At 37.2% G+C, this 18348-nt stretch overlaps 1 protein-coding gene and 1 long non-coding RNA gene across 2 annotated transcripts in view; one reads left to right on the top strand and one right to left on the bottom strand.

Moving 5' to 3' along the window:
* LOC123278016 (uncharacterized) overlaps positions 1 to 5607 on the top strand; it is an 8350-nt gene extending 2743 nt beyond the window's left edge. Inside the window, exons 2-3 of the long non-coding RNA XR_011495107.1 lie at positions 2844 to 3047; positions 4452 to 5607. This is a non-coding gene — a long non-coding RNA (uncharacterized lncRNA). The remainder of the gene's footprint in view (positions 1 to 2843; positions 3048 to 4451) is intronic.
* MS4A5 (membrane spanning 4-domains A5) lies at positions 2856 to 18348 on the bottom strand. The gene is made up of 5 exons (XM_014861766.3): positions 18196 to 18348; positions 14574 to 14702; positions 12116 to 12172; positions 10966 to 11118; positions 2856 to 2960 (listed from the first exon to the last, which is right to left on the bottom strand). The coding sequence occupies exons 1-5, from the start codon at positions 18346 to 18348 to the stop codon at positions 2856 to 2858; spliced, it is 597 nt and encodes a 198-aa protein (XP_014717252.1).

Below are 18348 nucleotides of genomic sequence, written 5' to 3'. Positions count from 1 at the left end.
TTCTCCCCAAAGTCCCCCAGTAGATAGTTGTATATTCTAGTTGTGGGTCCTTCTGATTGTGCTGTGTGGGACGGCTCCTCAGCATGGCCTGATGAGCGCTGCCATGTTCGTGCCCAGGATCCAACTGGTGAAACCCTGGGCTGCTGAAGCGGAGCACATGAACTTAACCACTCGGCCACGGGGCCAGCCCTACCTGACATTCTTAACAGTTAGGAAAGTAACATTAGTTGAATACCTACTTATATGCCAAGCACTGTCCAGTTAACACCTTTAATATTGAATCTATTTTATAATTGTGGAAACTAAAGTGCAGGAAATGGGGAAACTGGCCCAAAGTAACATAGTAAGTGATAGAATGTGATGTTTAGGAAGCAGGAAAACCTCAATTATAAGTTTAAAAGAAAACCTACCATTTACTAAGTGATTTTTAAGTTCCAGGCACTGATAGATCAGTTCACATGTTTTACTTAAGGCTCACGGTAAGCCCATTAGATAGGTCTGATTATTGCATCTTTGGGAATTTAAAGCTCACAAAGGTTAAATCGTTTATTCAAGTCACTCAGCTTTAAATGGCAAAACTGACATTTAAACCCACTTTAAAGCCCCTGCCGGGTGACGGGGCCTCAAGTCACTCAGCTATAAATGGCAAAACTGACATTTAAACCTAGGTGTGACTTTAAAGCCCCTGCTGGTAGGTGACAGCTCCTCTCACCCTTAAATAGATCTCAAACCGCACACGTCTGAACCTCACTCAGTCGCCAACTATTTTTTCATCAGAACCTCACTCCACTGGAAATAAATATTTAAAAATAAATAAAACATTTTTCATCAGAACCTCTCTCTCCATCTTCTGCCCCCACACATACACCTATCGGCCTTTCTCCTTCCAGCTTCTGGAAGAAATGAAAGCCTGATAGTTTATTTCTTGGAGTATGCTAAGTTTTCCTACGCCAAAAGAAGCAGAGGATAATGGGATTCGGAGTGAGGAATCTTCATTCAAATCCTGGTTCTAAATCATACTCCCTTTTGTGGTCACAGAAAAGTTAAGCAGTTTGAGCTTCAGTTTTCCTATCTGTGGCATAAGCTAGTTATACCCATCTCAGAGGGCTGTTGTGACAATCAATGAGATGGTAGAAGTAAGATCTCTAAAACTCAGCAAGTATTGTCAGTGGAATGCAATATAATATAAGGCAGCTGTTATCCAAGCAAGGTATGGGAATCTCCTGGAGTCCTTGAGACCCTTTTAGGGGTCTGTGACCTGAAAACAATTTTCATAATAATACTAAGACCTTATTTCTCCTTTCCACAAGTTTACAGTGCTATTCTGTCCAAGCTACAGAATGTGAGATATCACAAAGATTGAATGCAAGAGCAGTTGAGAGAATCCAGTTGTCTTCCATTAAGCTGGAGACAAACAGTGGTTTCCTAACTTTGCTCTGCATTGGGAAAACCTGGAAATCTTTAAAAAAATATCAAGGCCAAGCTCTCACCTCATTCTGATTTAAATTGGTGTATGGTGGTATGTGGTGGGCTAGGGAAGGGGACAGGTTTATAAAAGTTTTTCAGGTGATTTGAATGTGTAGTAAAGTTAAATGGAGATTTGTTTTTCAATGGATATAAAGTTTTTGTTATGCAAGATGACTAAGTTCTAGAGATCTGCTGTAAAAAAGTACTTACAGTTAATATGGTATTGTGCACTTTAGAATATGTTAAGAGGATAGGTCTCATGTTAAGTGTTCTTACCAAAAAACAGAAACAAAACCCCACAAAAGAACACAAGGAAATCTTTGGAGGTGATGGATATGCTTAGTACCTCGGTTATGGTGATGGTATCAGGGGCGTATGCCTAAATTAAGTGTGTGCAATTCTTTTGTATGTAAACTATAACTCGATAAAGCTAATAAAAAGAAAGTTAAGTAACCTAAAAAAAGAAATTTGCAAAAATATATATCAGTGCGACTGTCTGTACTAAGTTTTTTATTTGGAAAATATAGTGGTTTTAATAAAAATGTCATTTATATTAATGTGTAATCAGTCTTCAATAATATTTAAGAGTATAAAGGAGTTCTGAGACCTAAAGTTTAAGGGACCTTGGTATGTTGCTTATGGGAATTAAGACCTTGGGCTCTGGAGCCAGACAGTCTGCTGATATCATGGCTCTGCCAATGCGAAATTTGCGATCTCGGGCACATTACTTACTCTCTCTGTGCTTCAGCTTCTTTGTCTGTAAAATGAGCATAATAATACAATTTACCTCCTAGAAGTTTTGTGAGATTAAATGAGTAACACAAATAAGATTCTTAGCATGGTGTCTGGAACATTGTAGTGGCTTTCATCAATATTTGCCCCCATTGTTGTTCACTATTGTAGTATTGTAAGTGGCTAACATTGATGATCTCTCAGGATCGATGTAAAATTTGTGGGCCAAGCCATTATTTCAACCAAGCTATCTTTCCACACGACAATGGAGTAGGAGCCAATAGGTGGTGTCTCTTGGAGAAATCATCAGGGGATGTCATGGACCTGGTCACTCCACCCCTTGGGCTTTGATTCATTTCTCTGTACAGTGGCAACACTGCATTGCTGTCCTTTAGTTCAGTGAATGCATGACTAAGAGAGGAAGTGACACGTAGGTGACCATGTGATTTGGTGAGAGGAGGAGACCACATTGCAGAGAGGCATGATGTGTTTCATCAGCCAAATGTTCCCAGACCCCATTCCCTTGAGTTGCTCCCTTTTGCTTCCAAGAGTTGCCAGCCTTAAGATTCTGTGTTCCTTTTGGCTTTTCCTCACAAGCATAATTCATCTCTCAATAATATTATAACACATCTTTATTCTCACAGAGCTATTTAACATCATGCCTCAGAATCACAACAGTCAAGGTTGCTCTTCGAAATTGAGAAAGACAGAGCAATGAGTAATTCCATAATGCTGAAGGCCATCAACATAGTCAAAATTCCCTGTAACAGAAGAAGAAAAAAAAATGAAGAGTTATACTATTAGCACGATAATGGATTTTCTGATGACAATGAGGTAGCAATGCCCAGGTAAGAAAAGCTCTCCCACATGTCTCAGGTGTAGCTGATGCTTAGGAAGCAAATTAGGAGAGGATCATGAGAATATATAGCTTTTGTGTGTGTGTGTGTGTGTGTGTGAGGAAGATTGGCCCTGAGCTAACATCTCTGCCAATCTTCCTCTATTTTTTCGTATGTGGGATATCGCCGTAGCATGGCCCAATGAATGGTGTATAGGTCTGTACCCAGGATCTGAACCCGTGAACCCAGGGACCCTGAAGCAGAGCGTGTGAACCAAACCAGTATGGCTCTGGGCCAGCCCCCTGTACGGCTATTTTAGCATAGCGCAGCACAGTACAGCACGGCATGGCACAGCACAGCACGTAATGGCACAGCATAGCGTATTATTTTCTTAGAGAATGTCATACAAAAATAATCCACTTTCTAAATTATGTTTAGGAAATACTCCATTTCCTAAATATATAAAATACAAAGAAATAATATTAAAAAAGTAGTCTGTTGAAGGAGAAAGAAAGTTAAGCGTCAGGAAATAGAAGCAAAAATATAAAAGAAAATAAAAAGGAAGAAAAAATTACAGGCCCAGAAAAAGAGGAACATGCAGAAGAAGACACATAGAAAGAAGCATAGGCTAATAGTACCATCTTGTGTTCTTTTTATCACCGCTAAAGACCTTTCAGATGTTTTGTATCTTGGCAAGTGAGAGCATAAATCGGGATACGCACTTTGTTTGTAGCCCAGAGGCTGGGCGCACCACTGTTTTGCTGGTGAAGGTTTGGAGAGATTAATATGTTAACATTCTGTTCTACAACCAATTTGTCTACATGCTTTGACTATAGGTTGAAAAACTGTTTATTTTAGAGTCACATGGTTTTTAATGGCATCATCAAATCTCATGGCCTCATTGCCATAATTTGTTTATTCTTTAGTGACAGGAAATAATTTTCTTCTTTTCTTTTCTCTCTTTTTCTTTTTGATCACTCTGAACAATGCTTCAGTAAGCATCCTTATACACATAGCCTTATATGTAGGTGGTTTAATGACTGTGGGGCTAGCTACCTGCGTTAAATTATGCCTATCTTTCATATAAGTAAATGTCTCCTTGCTTTCCAAAATGTTAGTAACATTTCACATTTCTACCCCTGATAGACAAGAGCATCCTTTTCACCATTTCTCTGCCAATGATAATTTTTTATCATTAAAAAGTTTTTAATTTATCATTAAAACTCTTTAATTTTTGCCATTCTAATGATAAACCTTAGTCCATTGTTAATTTAATTGGAATTTCCCTGACTTCTGGTGAATTTGAGCATCACTCTATGAGTATATTTGGCCACTAGATTTGCATTTTTGTATATTCCTTCCTCATAATCTTTGTCTATTTTTTTTATTGTGTTCTTGACCTTTTTTTTTTTTCAGGAAGATTAGCCCTGAGCTAACATCTGCCACCAAGCCTCCTCTTTTTACTTGAGGAAGATTGGCCCTGAGCTAACATCTGTGCCCATCCTTCTCTATTTTATATGTGGGACGCCTGCCCCAGCATGGCTTGATAAACGGTGCACAGGTCCGTGCCCAGGATCTGAACTGGCGAAACCCGGGCCACTGAAACAGAGTGTGTGAACTAAACCGCTATGCCACCAGGCCGGCCCCAATGTGTTCTTGACTTTTTGTCAGTTATGTTTGCTCTTTTGTATATAAAATCATTAAAACTTTGCTGTTATCTGCTTTAAAAATATTTTTCCAATCCTTTTACCATTCTGGAGTTTATACGAATGTATATATATATATATATATATATATATATATATATATATATATATATTTTACCTTTTTACTTTCCAGATCAAGATATACTGTATGTATCCATCACCCCAGTAAGTTCTCTTCTGTGCCGTCCCAGTCACTCCCCCTACTCCATCCACAGGCAACCACTATTCTGATGTCTAACACCATTTATTAAATTTGCCTGTTCATTTTTGTATTTGAATTCAGTGGTTTAATTTAGAGATTGAAATTTGTCCGTGTCGTTGCATGTATCAGTAGGTTGTTCCATTTTTATTGCTAAAGAGTATTCTGTTGCTTGAATAATCACAGTTTGCTTAGCTACTCTGTTATTGATAGGCACTTGAATTGTTTCTCGTTTTTAACAATTATGAATAAATTTGATATGCACCTTCTTGTATGTATTGCTGAGATATATAATAGGTCTATGCTTAATTTTGTTAAAAACTGCCAAATAGTTTCACAAGATGGTTGAACCATTTTACACTCAAGCCAAAAATGTATAAGGATTCCAGTTGCTTCACATTCCTGTCAACACTTGGTTTTGCCAGTCCTTTTAATTAAAGTCATTCTGGTATGCACGCAGTAGTATCTTGTTGTGATTTTAATTTGCATTTCTAGTAACTAATAATGTTGAGCACATTTTTTACATGCTCACTAGCCATTCGTATATCTTTGTGAAGTGCTTGTTCAAGTCTGACTCATTTTTAAAAATCTTTTTATTATTGACTTTTGGGAGTGCTTAATATATTCTGTATATGGGTCCTCTGTTAGATATATGTATTGAGGAGATTTTCTCCCATCTTGTGCCTTGTCTTTTCACTTACTTTTTTAAAAAATTGATATAACTGACATATAACATTGTGTAAGTTTAAGGTGAACAACTTGTTGATATGATACATTTATATTGCAATATGATTACTACTCTACAATGTTCATTAGCTAACACCTTCATTGTCACATAACTGCCATTTTTTTTTTGTAGTGAGAACATTTAGGATCTAATCTCTTAGCAACATTTAAGTGTAAGTAATATAGGATTATTAACTATAATAAGAATGCTGTGCATTAGATCTCCAAAATTTATTCATCTTCTAACTGAAAGTTTATGCCTTTGACCAACATCTCCTCAAATCCCTCACCCACTAGCCTCTGGTAACTGCCATTGTACTCTGTTTCTACGAATCTGGCTTTTCTTAGATTCCATGTGTAAGTGATATTGGATAGTATTTGTCCTTCTCCATCTGACTTATCTCGCTTAGCATAATGTCCTCAAGGTCCATCCGTGTTTTTGCAAATGGCAGGATTTCATTCTTTCTCATGGTTGACTAATATTCCATTGTATATATATATACCACATTTTCTTTATCCATTCACCCATCAATGGAAACTTATGTTGTTTCCATGGCTTGACTATTGTAAATAATGCTGTAATGACCATGAAGGTACACATATCTTTTCGAGTTAATGTTTTTGTTTCCTTCACATAAATACCCAGAAGTGGAATTGTTGGATCATATGGTAGTCCTATTTTTTATTTTTTGAGGAACCTCCATACTGTTTTCCATAGCAGTTGCACCAATTTACATTCCCACCAACAGTGTACAAGAGTTCCCTTTTCTCCACATCCTCAACAACCCTTGTTATTTTTTGTCTTTTTGATAATAGCCATTCTAAGAGATGTGAAATGATCTCATTGTGGTTTTAATTTGTGTTTTCCTGATGATTCATGATGTTGAACATCTTTTAATGTACCTGTTGACCATCTGTATGTCTTCTTTAGGAAAATGTCTATTCAGATCCTCTGCCCATTTTTAATTGGATTGGTTTTTTGCATTGAGTTGTGTAAGTTCTTTATACATTTTATATGTTAACTTTTTTCAGATATTTGATTTGCAAAATCTTTTCCCAATCCATAGATTGCCTTTTCATTTTGCTGATGTTTCCTTTCCTGTGCAGAAGGTTTTTAGTTTGGTGTAGTCCCACTTATTTTTGGTTCTGTTGCATTTGCTTTTGATGTCAAATGCAAAAAATCATTGCCATGACCTGTGTCAAGGAGCTTACCACCTATGTTGTCCTCCAGGAGTTTTATGATTTCAAGTTTTAAGTTCAAGTTTTTAATCCATTTTGAGTTGATTTTTGTGTCTGGTGTAAGATGCTGAGCCAGTTTCATTCTTTTGCATGTGGCTGTCAAGTTTTCCCAATACCACTTATTGAAGAGACATTCTAGGTCCATGGATCAGACGACTTAGTATGCTAAGATATCAGTACTCCTCATAACTGGTCTATAGGCTCAATGTAATCCCTATAAAGATCCCAGATGGCTTTTTTCCCCCAGAAATTGTCTGGATGAGCCTAAAATTCATATGGATATGCAAGAACCCATAACAGCCAAAACAATCCTGAAAAAGAACAAATTTGGGGAACTTGAAGTCCCCATTTCCAAAACTTACTACAAAGCTAGAGTAATCAGACAGAGTGGTTCTGGCACCAAGATAGACATATAGATTAATAGAATAGAATTGAGAGTCTAGAATAAACCCTTACATTTATGCTCAATTGATTTTCATCAAGTGTGCCATGGAAATAAAATAGGTTAAAAAATAATCTTTTCAACAAATGGTGCTTGGATAGCATGCAAAATAATGAAGTTGTACCCTTTCCTCACAGCATATACAAAAATTAACTCAAAACGGATCATATAGCTAAATATAAGGCTTGAAACAATAAAACTCTTAGAAGAAAACATAGGAATACATCTTCATGACCTTGAGTTAAGCAGTGGTTTCTTAGATACAACACCAAAAGCACAAGCAAGAAAAGAGAAAATAGATAAACTTGACTTCATCTAAATTAAGAACTTTTGCTTTACAAAGAGTGAACTTTAATGCATGCAAATTAAAAAAAAAAAAAACTTTAGATGATCCAGGAACCGCAGAGTGTAAAGCAGACTGTGACAAAATAATCTAATAGTATTACAAATATATGAAATAAGCTCACTGAAGAGGATTGGGGTGGGGGAAGCTGCTTATTGAAGTTACTTTGAAAGGAATGGAATCTGTAAGAGTAAATGCAAAAGGAACTGTTCATAAGCACTGTTTTCCATGGAGTTATCAGTTAAATATAATGGATATATTTACTATTCATAAGTTGTTTCCCACAGAGGTATCAGTTAACAATTCTGACACTACTGTACGTGTATGAACTGTAATTGAGACACTAAGTAAATGGATGGAGGATGGTGGGTGTCAGACTCCTCACTGTTGGAGGGGAAGCTTTCAGATAACCAATGAGGCAGGCTAAAATGATCCATATAGTAATGGACTAGAGTTGTAGACATCATTATGAAACTCATGCCCAGACTAATGTAGATAGTGATGGATACATAAAGAAGTATTTATAGCTATGTGTATGTACATGGGTTAGGAGACACATATATTTCCTTGCTCTATCAGCTGAGAGGGTCTAAGAAACAGTGGCATTCCAGTAGCAACAAGTACACCTAGTCCCCATTTCTTGGTTTCTAATACCGCTCTCCAACAAAAGGAACTAGGGCTCCTTGGAGAAATGGCCTATCTTAGGCCTAGGGCAGGAGAGATACAAGAGGAATCTGGAGTATCTTGTAGTGCTAGAAAGTGAGGAAATGCAAAGACAGACAAACGACCCCACCTCCACACACACAATATAGGGATATGTCAGAGGATTACAGGAGCCAACTGAAAGAGGTCCCAATGGCTAAAATTGAATAATTTGCACTACAAAATAATACTTTTAGATTGTAATCCAAAGTATAAAATAAATACCCATAAATTTGTATGATTGAGTCAATAAGTTATAGAGGAAGAATAGGCAAATCTCCCATTTAGAAGAATTTCAAATAATTTACTTACACTCTATCCTGAAGGAGTTGGAGCCTAACTCCCTCTAACTGTTGGTTGTACATAGTGACCTCACTCCGAAGACTAGTATGTACAGAAAGGGGGAAAAACAACTTGATACACAGATGAATTCAGTATATGAAAATTCATCAAGCTACGTACTTATTCTTAAATTTTAAAAAGTTGTAAAAATATGTCGAACACATCAACATTATATCTGTCTTTTCCTGTAGAAGTCCTCATACAAAGGCTTCCAGGAAAAGCTATTGATCATATGAACTAATTTAAAAAATTTTCTTAGTTTTAATTCTCAGTAGTATTTCAAAAAGATGAATATAGAGAAGGGCATATATAAAGGTTCAAGGGATAAAGTTAGTCAAAGGGTGATCTAGGTAGGGATTGGTCAGATTTTGTAAACTAAAACAGCAACCTTATCTTTGAAATACATTTGAAGAATTATATGGGTCAAGATTAGAAAATGTCAAAAAAGTTTGAGCCTAGAAAGTTTATTTTGAACATAAGGATAGACCAACACCCGGAGGCCCCATCATACTTCCTTCCAGTTATTATTTCTCCCAAGGTAACCTGTATTCTAATGGCCTATTTCTTGAAGATAATCTGCCTTTTTTCACTAGTTGCTTTGAAATTTTCTCTGTCTTTTGTTTTCTGCATTTTCTGTGTAATGGGTCTAGGTGTTTGGGATTCAGTTGACTTAGCATATGTGGGCTAATGCTTTTCATTGATCTAAAAATCTATTGTCATTTTTCTCTTTCTCATTTTCTGTCTGTCTATAATTCCAGCCAAGTTTATGTTAGACTTTTCCACTGTATATTTCATATCTCTTACCCTCTCTTCTGGATTCCCTTTCTCCATGAAATAGGATCCATTCTCCTCTATCTAGTGTGCAGTATCAAACATGATACCAAATTCGGTAGGAGTTTTGTGAGACTATTGGGTGTTTCCCCCCCGAGAGCCTTTGGTTTTGCTTTAGTCAGGTGCTAGGGCACCAAATACCAAGACCAAATTCATGTCTTGAGCATTCTTGGCTCACCCAGTTTGTGTCTACCAAGGTTAAAACTCCAGTGGGAGTGATGGGTGGAGGAGGTTGTCAGGAAGTCTGTCAGGTCTGTCATGTGGCCACAATTTCTCAAGGACTTCTCTCTTTATTTTTTCACTCCGGTCAGTTATTTGTCTCTGCTATTATGGGCCAGAGTACTTTGTATGTCTTTTTGCCCTTACCTGAAGAATGTCGTAGTCTGTCAAGGACCTAGTTAAATGTGGAGAAAATCTCTTCTAAGTCTTCCCACTTTGAGTGGATTCTGGGCTTTGGCTTCTTTCTCCTTCATTAAACTTAGGCTGGAAATCAGATTCCAAATGGACAACACTGGAAAATGGACTGGAGGTATAAGCAGCTTGGTTGGTCTTTGGCGTTCCATTGAGAGATTTCAGGTTAGGCTTTCATCTAAAAGTTGATCTAGGAATTCCAATTGACTTTTCAGCTCTTCAATGCTTTTAAGCTGTTTTAAAATTTTTTTAATGTAGCTTTTTCTTTGTCTTCAAAGGAGAGTTGAACCAAATAGCCCAATTCACTACTACCAAAAACAATCTATTTTTTCTCTTCTCCCCTGCCTTCTGTGGTCCTAGTACATCCAATGCTCAATATTTCTTAGATTCTGCCTGATGAAATATTTTGCTTCTATTAGGACTCCTTTTTCCTTAGGTGCTTAGTTTTCAGCTGTCTCAGTGGTTTTTTGACGGGTCTTGTTGACTATTTTTTTCTCTTCTTGTAGATTCATGTCCTTTACATTTCTTTACACTAATTTTAGTGGTATTTTGGAAATAGAAATAAATGCCTGTTTTCAATCTACTATGTTTTATCGGAAGTCCAATCTAAATATTAAAAACAAAACAAAACCACAAAAAGACTCCACTCATGATTCTAATGTAATCTAAGACTATGAGCTACCACCATACTTCTATACCTGTAGTTTTCTTTTAGTATATCACTTTGTCTTTTATATAATGCTCATTAGTGTAGATGTTTTATCTCCTCTACTCATCTATGAATTCCTAAAGGTGGGGGTTATAATGTGTTTATTTTTCTATTCCACAATGCCTGGTATAACGTCCATCAGATGCTGATTTCTGTAAATGTTTGTGAATAAAAGAAAATACATGTGTCCACAACATTATTTGGATGGTGCTGATTGGACACTAATACATCTTTAGGATTAAACCCATCACTCCTCACCCTAAAAATGGAGCGTACTTACAATGAATAGGGTGGTAACAGGTTGACATTGACTCACTTCTTCAGAATAGCCACAAAAGTAGTGTTGATCTAGAATGAAGCCAAATGTGAGAAGAATGATTCCAGCAGTTGCTGCCAGGGCACTAAGAAAATTCATTATTCGACTCCTTGCCACCTGAAAGAAAATGAGAACATAACACAATGACTCAGGCCCAGCCTGAGTTTGTAGACAAAGCAACGGATGGGGAGACTGGAGAGCAGGGCTGTTGTCAAAGCATTGCAACGCCTCAAAGCATCTGTGTGATCTTATGTGTCGCTTCACCTCTTTGGGCTTCAGGCCCTTATCCACAGGATAAGGGAATCTAGTGAAGTTTTAATAACCCTTCCATACCCCACAATTTGTGCTTAAGTTAACTCTCATTCAGTTGGAGGGAGGGATGCAAACTGGACAAAAGACGTACTTAGAGGTAGCCACACTGTGTTGCATTTTGATGCTCTAGTAGAAGTCATGACCTATTTACATTTTTGTTTTATGACTCTGTTTAGCTAAACATTGTATTTCTTTGCAATTTTTATTTCTTCCTAAAACTACAAAACTAAGGAGATGGCCTTTGCTGAAAATAATTTATTGGCTTATTAATTAATATCTCATATCTTTGATTCCTTAAGAAAAGTAAAAATATTCTACTTATAATTCATCTGCAAGGTAAAAATTTGCATTTGTTAATGCCGTATTATTTATTTTGAGATTCTGTTTATAAGGTTTAATTAGGTTGTCTATACAGTGTGCCTAGCATATGAATCAAACTGGTGCCTTTCGAAATGTCGGGCATGTAGTAAGCACCAAAAATACTTAACAGAAAGAATGAATGAATGAGTTCTTGGAATACGGAGACCCACTCTGCCATTTGACTGAGGAACTGGGACAAATTAGTTATCCTATGCCTCAGTGTCTTCATATATAAACTAAGAATTAAACTGGATGACCTAGAAAACTCTCTTTTGGCACTAATGTACGATTCTATGAAAAAAGAAGCAAATGCCATTGATTGGTATTCATACTTGACAGTTGTGCAATATGGTGGCTTAATGATTTTCCAAATTCATTTCCAAGGCTATAAAGAATTATAATAAAGTTATAAATTTTTTAATAAAGGGGAAATATAACTCACCAGAGTTTCTGTGGGTTTTCTTTCCAATGCAATTAGGAAGGCTCCAGAATTAATGAACTGTTAAAAAGAATAAATGGCTTAGTGATGGACATTTTTAGCTGATATTAAAGTGTGGTCACAGAATAGACCTCTATATATTCCTTTTACATACCCTCCTTCCTAGTTCACACAATCGTTAGGGCAGTGAGAAGGGTGAGACGCCTTTAATGATTGTCCACAAATGAATAGTGGACAAAATACTGGACTAGAAACTTGCTTTAGCCTTAACTATTTGAACATGAGAATTTTTTTTAACCTTACTGGGTTTGCGTTTTCTCATCCATCTTCCTTTTATAGCTACTGTGGACTCCCTGTTGATATCACAACACAAACGTCAAATCAGTTTACAACCAATAGGATCAGATTCCACCATTCTTATAAGAAACATCTTTCATACCTATTTGCAATCTAGTGTCTTCTCTTGGATGGGAACATAGGTGGAGTTGCAGCTAATATGGTAGAAATTCTGAAAAAATCCCTAGAATTTTCATGGAAGTAAGTCATCTGTGTAGCATCATTGTCTAGGAGAAATTTCAAATCTGATTTACAGCACATCCACTTTTAAATTTCTAGTCCTATTGCCTGATATTTCCTCAGCCTCATCACTCCACTCTCACTCTCTGTGCTGAACTCTGACAATTCTCAGAATAAACAATGTTCTCTCATCCCTTGAGCCTTTTACTCATGTTTCTCCCTGGCCAGATATCCCTACCTTTTACACCCAATATCCCCCACCCCTTCCTCCATAGGTATCCTCACCTGATTCATCCTCTAAAACTAGTCAAGCTGTAAATGTCTCTCAGCAGCCTACCCTCCATTGCATAGGTGCCTTTCCTTTGAGGCAGCTTCTGTGTCCTCTGTCACCACTCATCACACCATATGACTGTAATTGTCTGACTCTCCACTCAACCTGGATCTTGAAATGAGGGATTGCCTTTTCTCAGGATCCCCACACATTGCCCATTCTTTGCATTAAATTAGTTGCCAAAATAATGTTTATTGAATGTGATTAAATGCGATTAAATAGGTGCCTCTGTGCAGCTTGAAGGTACATCTATTTCATTTTTCTAAAGAGTAAATTGATCCTTCATCTCTGCTTATATACACACTTTCTACACCTCTGTGATTATCATTTGTCACATTTCCTTGAAATGACCTGTTTACATGTTTTCTTTCTTGCTAGACTGAGAGCACTTTGAAGGAAGGGCCCAAAGTATTATTATTTTTGTTTGTTTTTTGCTTTTCCCCCCCAGTTTTATTGAGATACAACTGACATACAGCATTGTATAAATTTAGGATGTACATAATGATTTGACCTAAATATATTGTGAAATGATTATCACAATAAGCTTAGTTAACAGCCATCATCTCATATAGATACACACACAAAAAAAACAAAAACAAAAAAAGGAAAAAGAAGAAAAAATATATTTTTTTCTTGTGATGGGAACTTTTAGGATCTACTCTTGTAAACATTTTTTTATATATCATACAGCAGTGTTAACTATAGTCATCACATTGTACGTGCATTCCTAGAACTTATGTATCTTATAATTGGAAGTTTGTGCCTTCTGACAATCTTTATCCAATTCTCCCTTCCTCCACTCCCCACCTTTGGTAACCACAAATCTGACCTCTTTTTCCATGTGTGGTTTTTTTTTTCAGACTCCACATATAAGTGAGATCATACAGTATTTGTCTTTTTGTGTCTGGCTTATTTAACTTAGCTTAATGCGCTCAAGTTTCATCTATGTTGTCACAAGTGGCAGGATTTCCTTGTTTTTTTGTAGTGGAATAATATTCCATTGTATATATGTATGTATGTATGTATGTATATATATGTATATCTCACAACTTTTTTATCCATTTGTCTGTCGATGGACACCTGGGTTGTTGCCATGTCTTGCCTATTGTAAATAATGCTGCTATGAACATGGGGGTAGATATCTCTTTGACATAGTGTCTTCATTTCCTTTGGATATATTCCCAGAAATAGAATTGCTGAATCATATTGTAGTGCTGTTTTTAATTTTTTTAATTAAAAATTTAATTTAAAATTTTGAATTTTCAAACAGCCACCATACTGTTTTCCATAGTGAGAGCCCACGTATTATTGACCTTTGGATCCTCATTTTATCTCTATGTATTTGGCTTATAAGAGAGAATAATTAATTTTAAATGAATAAATGGACAAATAACATCAAGACCCCCCAAAATATTCCCAAAGGAACTTCAAGACCCAATGATAGAATATTAGTAACTCTGATGAATTAATGGAGAAATAATTTCAACAAGGTGGATTTTTATTTTAACTTTTCAATGTATATCATACAACTGAATGCAGCTCATTTCATAACTAAGAATTCCTTAATATCGCTGTTGGCATGGCTTCAAATTGAAGTTGATTGACTATACTCACCAAAAGGGTGCTCCAGAATGGATATCCTGAAACAAATATAAAGGGGAATCTTGGGTACGGGTTTTCAAAGGTGAAAAGGAAAACAACTCCAAAAGAAAAGTTCATCAGTCCAAGCACAATCTGGATAGTCTGTAAAAAGAGGAAAAAGTCATGGTGAGGAAAAGGCAAAATGGTGAGTTCCCTTTCTGAAAAATGTAGAAGATCTCCTTTGGGTTAAAAAGATTTGGCAATTATCCTCTTTTATAGATAAGGGAAGGATAGTAGAAGCCCATGTATGATGTTCCCAGGTATTTTCTTGAAATCTTTTATCTGGTCTTTGGTAATAGGTAAAATGATCTAAATTAATGCTCCTGAAAATGTAGTCCATGGATTGGCAACATTAGGATCATCTGGGAATCAGAAATGCAAATTATCAGACCCTATCCTAAACTTCCTGGATAGAATCTCCAGGTGAGGCTGAGAAGTCTGTGTTGTCATAAACTCTCCAAGCATCAGGGAAACGTAAATGAGAACCACAAAGAGAGATTACCCAATATCTGTTAGAATGGCTATCATCAAATAGACAAGATAGCAAATGGTGGCGAAGATGTGGAGAAAAGAGAACCCAGATGGGAATGTATCACTATGGAAAACAGTATGGAGATTCCTCAAAAAATTAAAAATAGAACTACCATGTGATCCAGCAATCCCAATTCTGTATATATATATCCAAAGGAAATACAATTACTGTCTTGAAGAGCTATCTGTGCTTTCATGTTCATTGCAGCGTTATTCACAATGGGCAAGTCATGGAAACAACCTAAGTGTTCATTGACAGATGAATGAATAAAGAAGATATTTTATATATATATATTATATATATAATGAAATATTATTCAGCCATAAAAGAAGGGAATCCTGCAATTTTCAACAACATGAATGAAACTTGATGGCATTTGCTAAATGGAATGAGTCAGACAGAGAAAGACAAATACTGTATGATCTTGTTCATAGTTAGAATCTAAAAACATCACCAGGAGCTGAGGGGTGGGGGAAATGGGAAGAGGTTGGTCAAAGGGTACAAATTTCCAGTTATAAGTTCCGGGGATCTAAGGTACAGCATGGTGACATAGTTAACATACTATGTCAAAACTATAACAATACTATATTGTATAACTGAAAGCTGCTATGAGAGTAGAGCTTTAATGTTCTCATCATAACAACAACAACAAAATAGTAATTATGTGAGGTGAAGGATGTGATAACTAACCTTATTGTGGTAAACATTTTGCAAGATATATGTTTCAAATCATCATATTGTACATCTTAAAGTTACACAATGTTGGATGTCGATTACATCTCAATAAAGCTGGAAAAAAAACCACTCCAAGTCTTTAGCATATAAATGCTAAAGTTTGAGAAGCACTGAATTCTAAATCGCCATACCAGCCTGGCCTCAAGCAGAAATGGACTGTCAGAAAACCTTTCTGCTGATGACCAGTCCTCTGAGCCTGTGGGGGTATTGCCACATCCTCAGACACAGAGCGCTTCCCATCTTTTGTCTTTATTTTTTTCTCCCCATGCTACATTGTGATGCACTACAACACCAAACAGTGGATTGATTAATGCTAAGGAAGATTGATGAGAACGAGGTGAAGGATGGAAGGTGGACAATGTATGAGTGTTTGTCCTTTGTCCTCTGCCCTCTTTTACACTCAATCCTCCTTCTCGGTCTGAGTAATCTCATTCACTCTCAAACAACTATCACGGGTTAGTGGATCAGCTGTAAACAGTTTCATTTTCTTCAGCTCCAGACCCACATTTTTGGCTCTTGTCAAACATCCCTACTTGAATGTCCCACTACCACCTTATATTCAATATGTCCAAAAACAAGTTTCACTTTTCTCTCTTTAAACCTTGCTCTTTCTGCCTTCTCTGTGCTTTTTTTTTTTTAAAGATTGGAACTTGAGCTAACAACTGTTGCCAATCTTCTTTATTTTTTTTCTTTTTCCGCTTTTTGTCCCCAAATCCCCCCCGTACATAGTTGTAATTTTAGTTGTGGGTCCTTCTAGTTGTGGCATGTGGGATGCCGCCTCAGTGTGGCCTGACGAGCAGTGCCATGTGCGCGCCCAGGATCCAAATCAGCGAAACCTTGGGCAGCACGCGAACTTAACCACTGGGCCACAGGGCCGGCCCCTCTGTCTGTATTTTGAGCACCATCTTTTTCTTAGGCTTTAAGTCTTAAGATGATCTTCTGTTCTCCTAATGTCGTTTGATCTTCAACAATCAAAAAGTAGCCAAGCTTTCCTCTTCTCCGTACTTGCAAAATCGCAAATATTTGACTTTTTTTCCTTTCATTTATTCTGTTCTGACTGTACACCCTAAGTCCTTCCAATACGTAGATGCATATGTACAAATATTCCTTGCCTTTCTCCATCTACAGTTGATAAGTTTCAAAGAAGAAGTTGGGTAATGAGAACCCAGCCCTTTTCTTGAAAGTGAGCTCTCACAGGGAGCAAACATTCTTTTCTGTTTCTCAATGCCCTAAATTTTCTAGGGGCAAATACTGCTCTTACAATGGGAAAGCCTGATATTGGGGAGTAAATTCAAGTCAGTAGCTACTACTCACTCATGTAAACTATTAAAATTGTTTTCTAACTGGCCTTCTGCAGAATCTCCTTTTCTTCTTTGTCCAATGACATGCTCCTCATTTTCATCTGAGACCTCATCAGAATGGCCTTTGCTATCTGTATTTCTACCATTATTCTGTTCCTGATTACTTATGTATCCTCTAAAAAGATGGAGGCTTTCTCTACAGCTCTCCTCTTTTCTTTCTGAGCCCTCACTGAAATTGCCTTTAAAAATTCCTTCATGAAGCCGGCCTGGTGGCATAGTGGTTAAATTTGCCTGCTCCACTGCAGTGGCCCAGGGTTCGCAGGTTCAGATCTCAGGCACAGACCTAGCACTACTTGTCAAGCCATGTTGTGGTGCCATCCCACATAAAGTAGAGGAAGATTGGCGTAGATGCTGGTTTGGTGACAGTCTTCCTCAAGCAAAAAGAGGAAGATTGGCAACAGATGTTAGCTCAGGGACAATCTTACACACACATACAAATCCCTTCATGACAGTCTCAGCTTCTTCTAACATGGCCTCGAAACTCTTCTAACTTCTACCCAGTTCCAAAGCTGCGGCTACATTTTTAGGTGTTTGATACAGCAGCACACACTTCTTGGTACCAATTTCTGTCTTAGTAGTTTTGTGCTGCTATAACAAAGTACCATAGACTGGGGGGGTCTTATAAACAACAGAAATGTACTTCTCACAATTCTGGAGGCTGAAAGTCTGAGGTCAGGGGCTAGCATGGTCAGTTTCTGGTGAAGACCCTCTTCGGGGTTGCAGACTGCTGACTTTTCTGTTGCATCCTCACATGAAGGAGAGAGAGCTCACTGGCTCTCTGACCACTTTTTATAAGGGCACTAATCCCATTCATGAAGGATCCACCATCATAAACTACCTCCCAAAGGCCCCACCTCCGAATATCATCACATTCAGATTATGGTTTCAAATATGAATTTTGGGAAACACAAACATTAATTCTATAACACACCCTCAGTAGAGTTTACATTGAGGCAAACTCACTTACCCCTAAGACTTTCATTTTTGCAGCAAGTAATTTTGGAAAGGGACTGCTAGACTCATAGGTCGTAGCTGTAAAGTCCGTTGACTGAAATTCAGGAATGGTGATCTCTGGAGGAAATACCAGAAACACAGGATTGCGTGGAGGATTTGAATCCAT

The sequence above is a fragment of the Equus asinus genome, chromosome 17 (genome assembly GCF_041296235.1).
Source record: "Equus asinus isolate D_3611 breed Donkey chromosome 17, EquAss-T2T_v2, whole genome shotgun sequence".
Classification (NCBI taxonomy): Eukaryota; Metazoa; Chordata; class Mammalia; order Perissodactyla; family Equidae; genus Equus; species Equus asinus.
The sequence above is the reverse complement of the archived record's forward strand: the minus strand, read 5'-3'. Positions and strand labels throughout refer to the sequence as shown.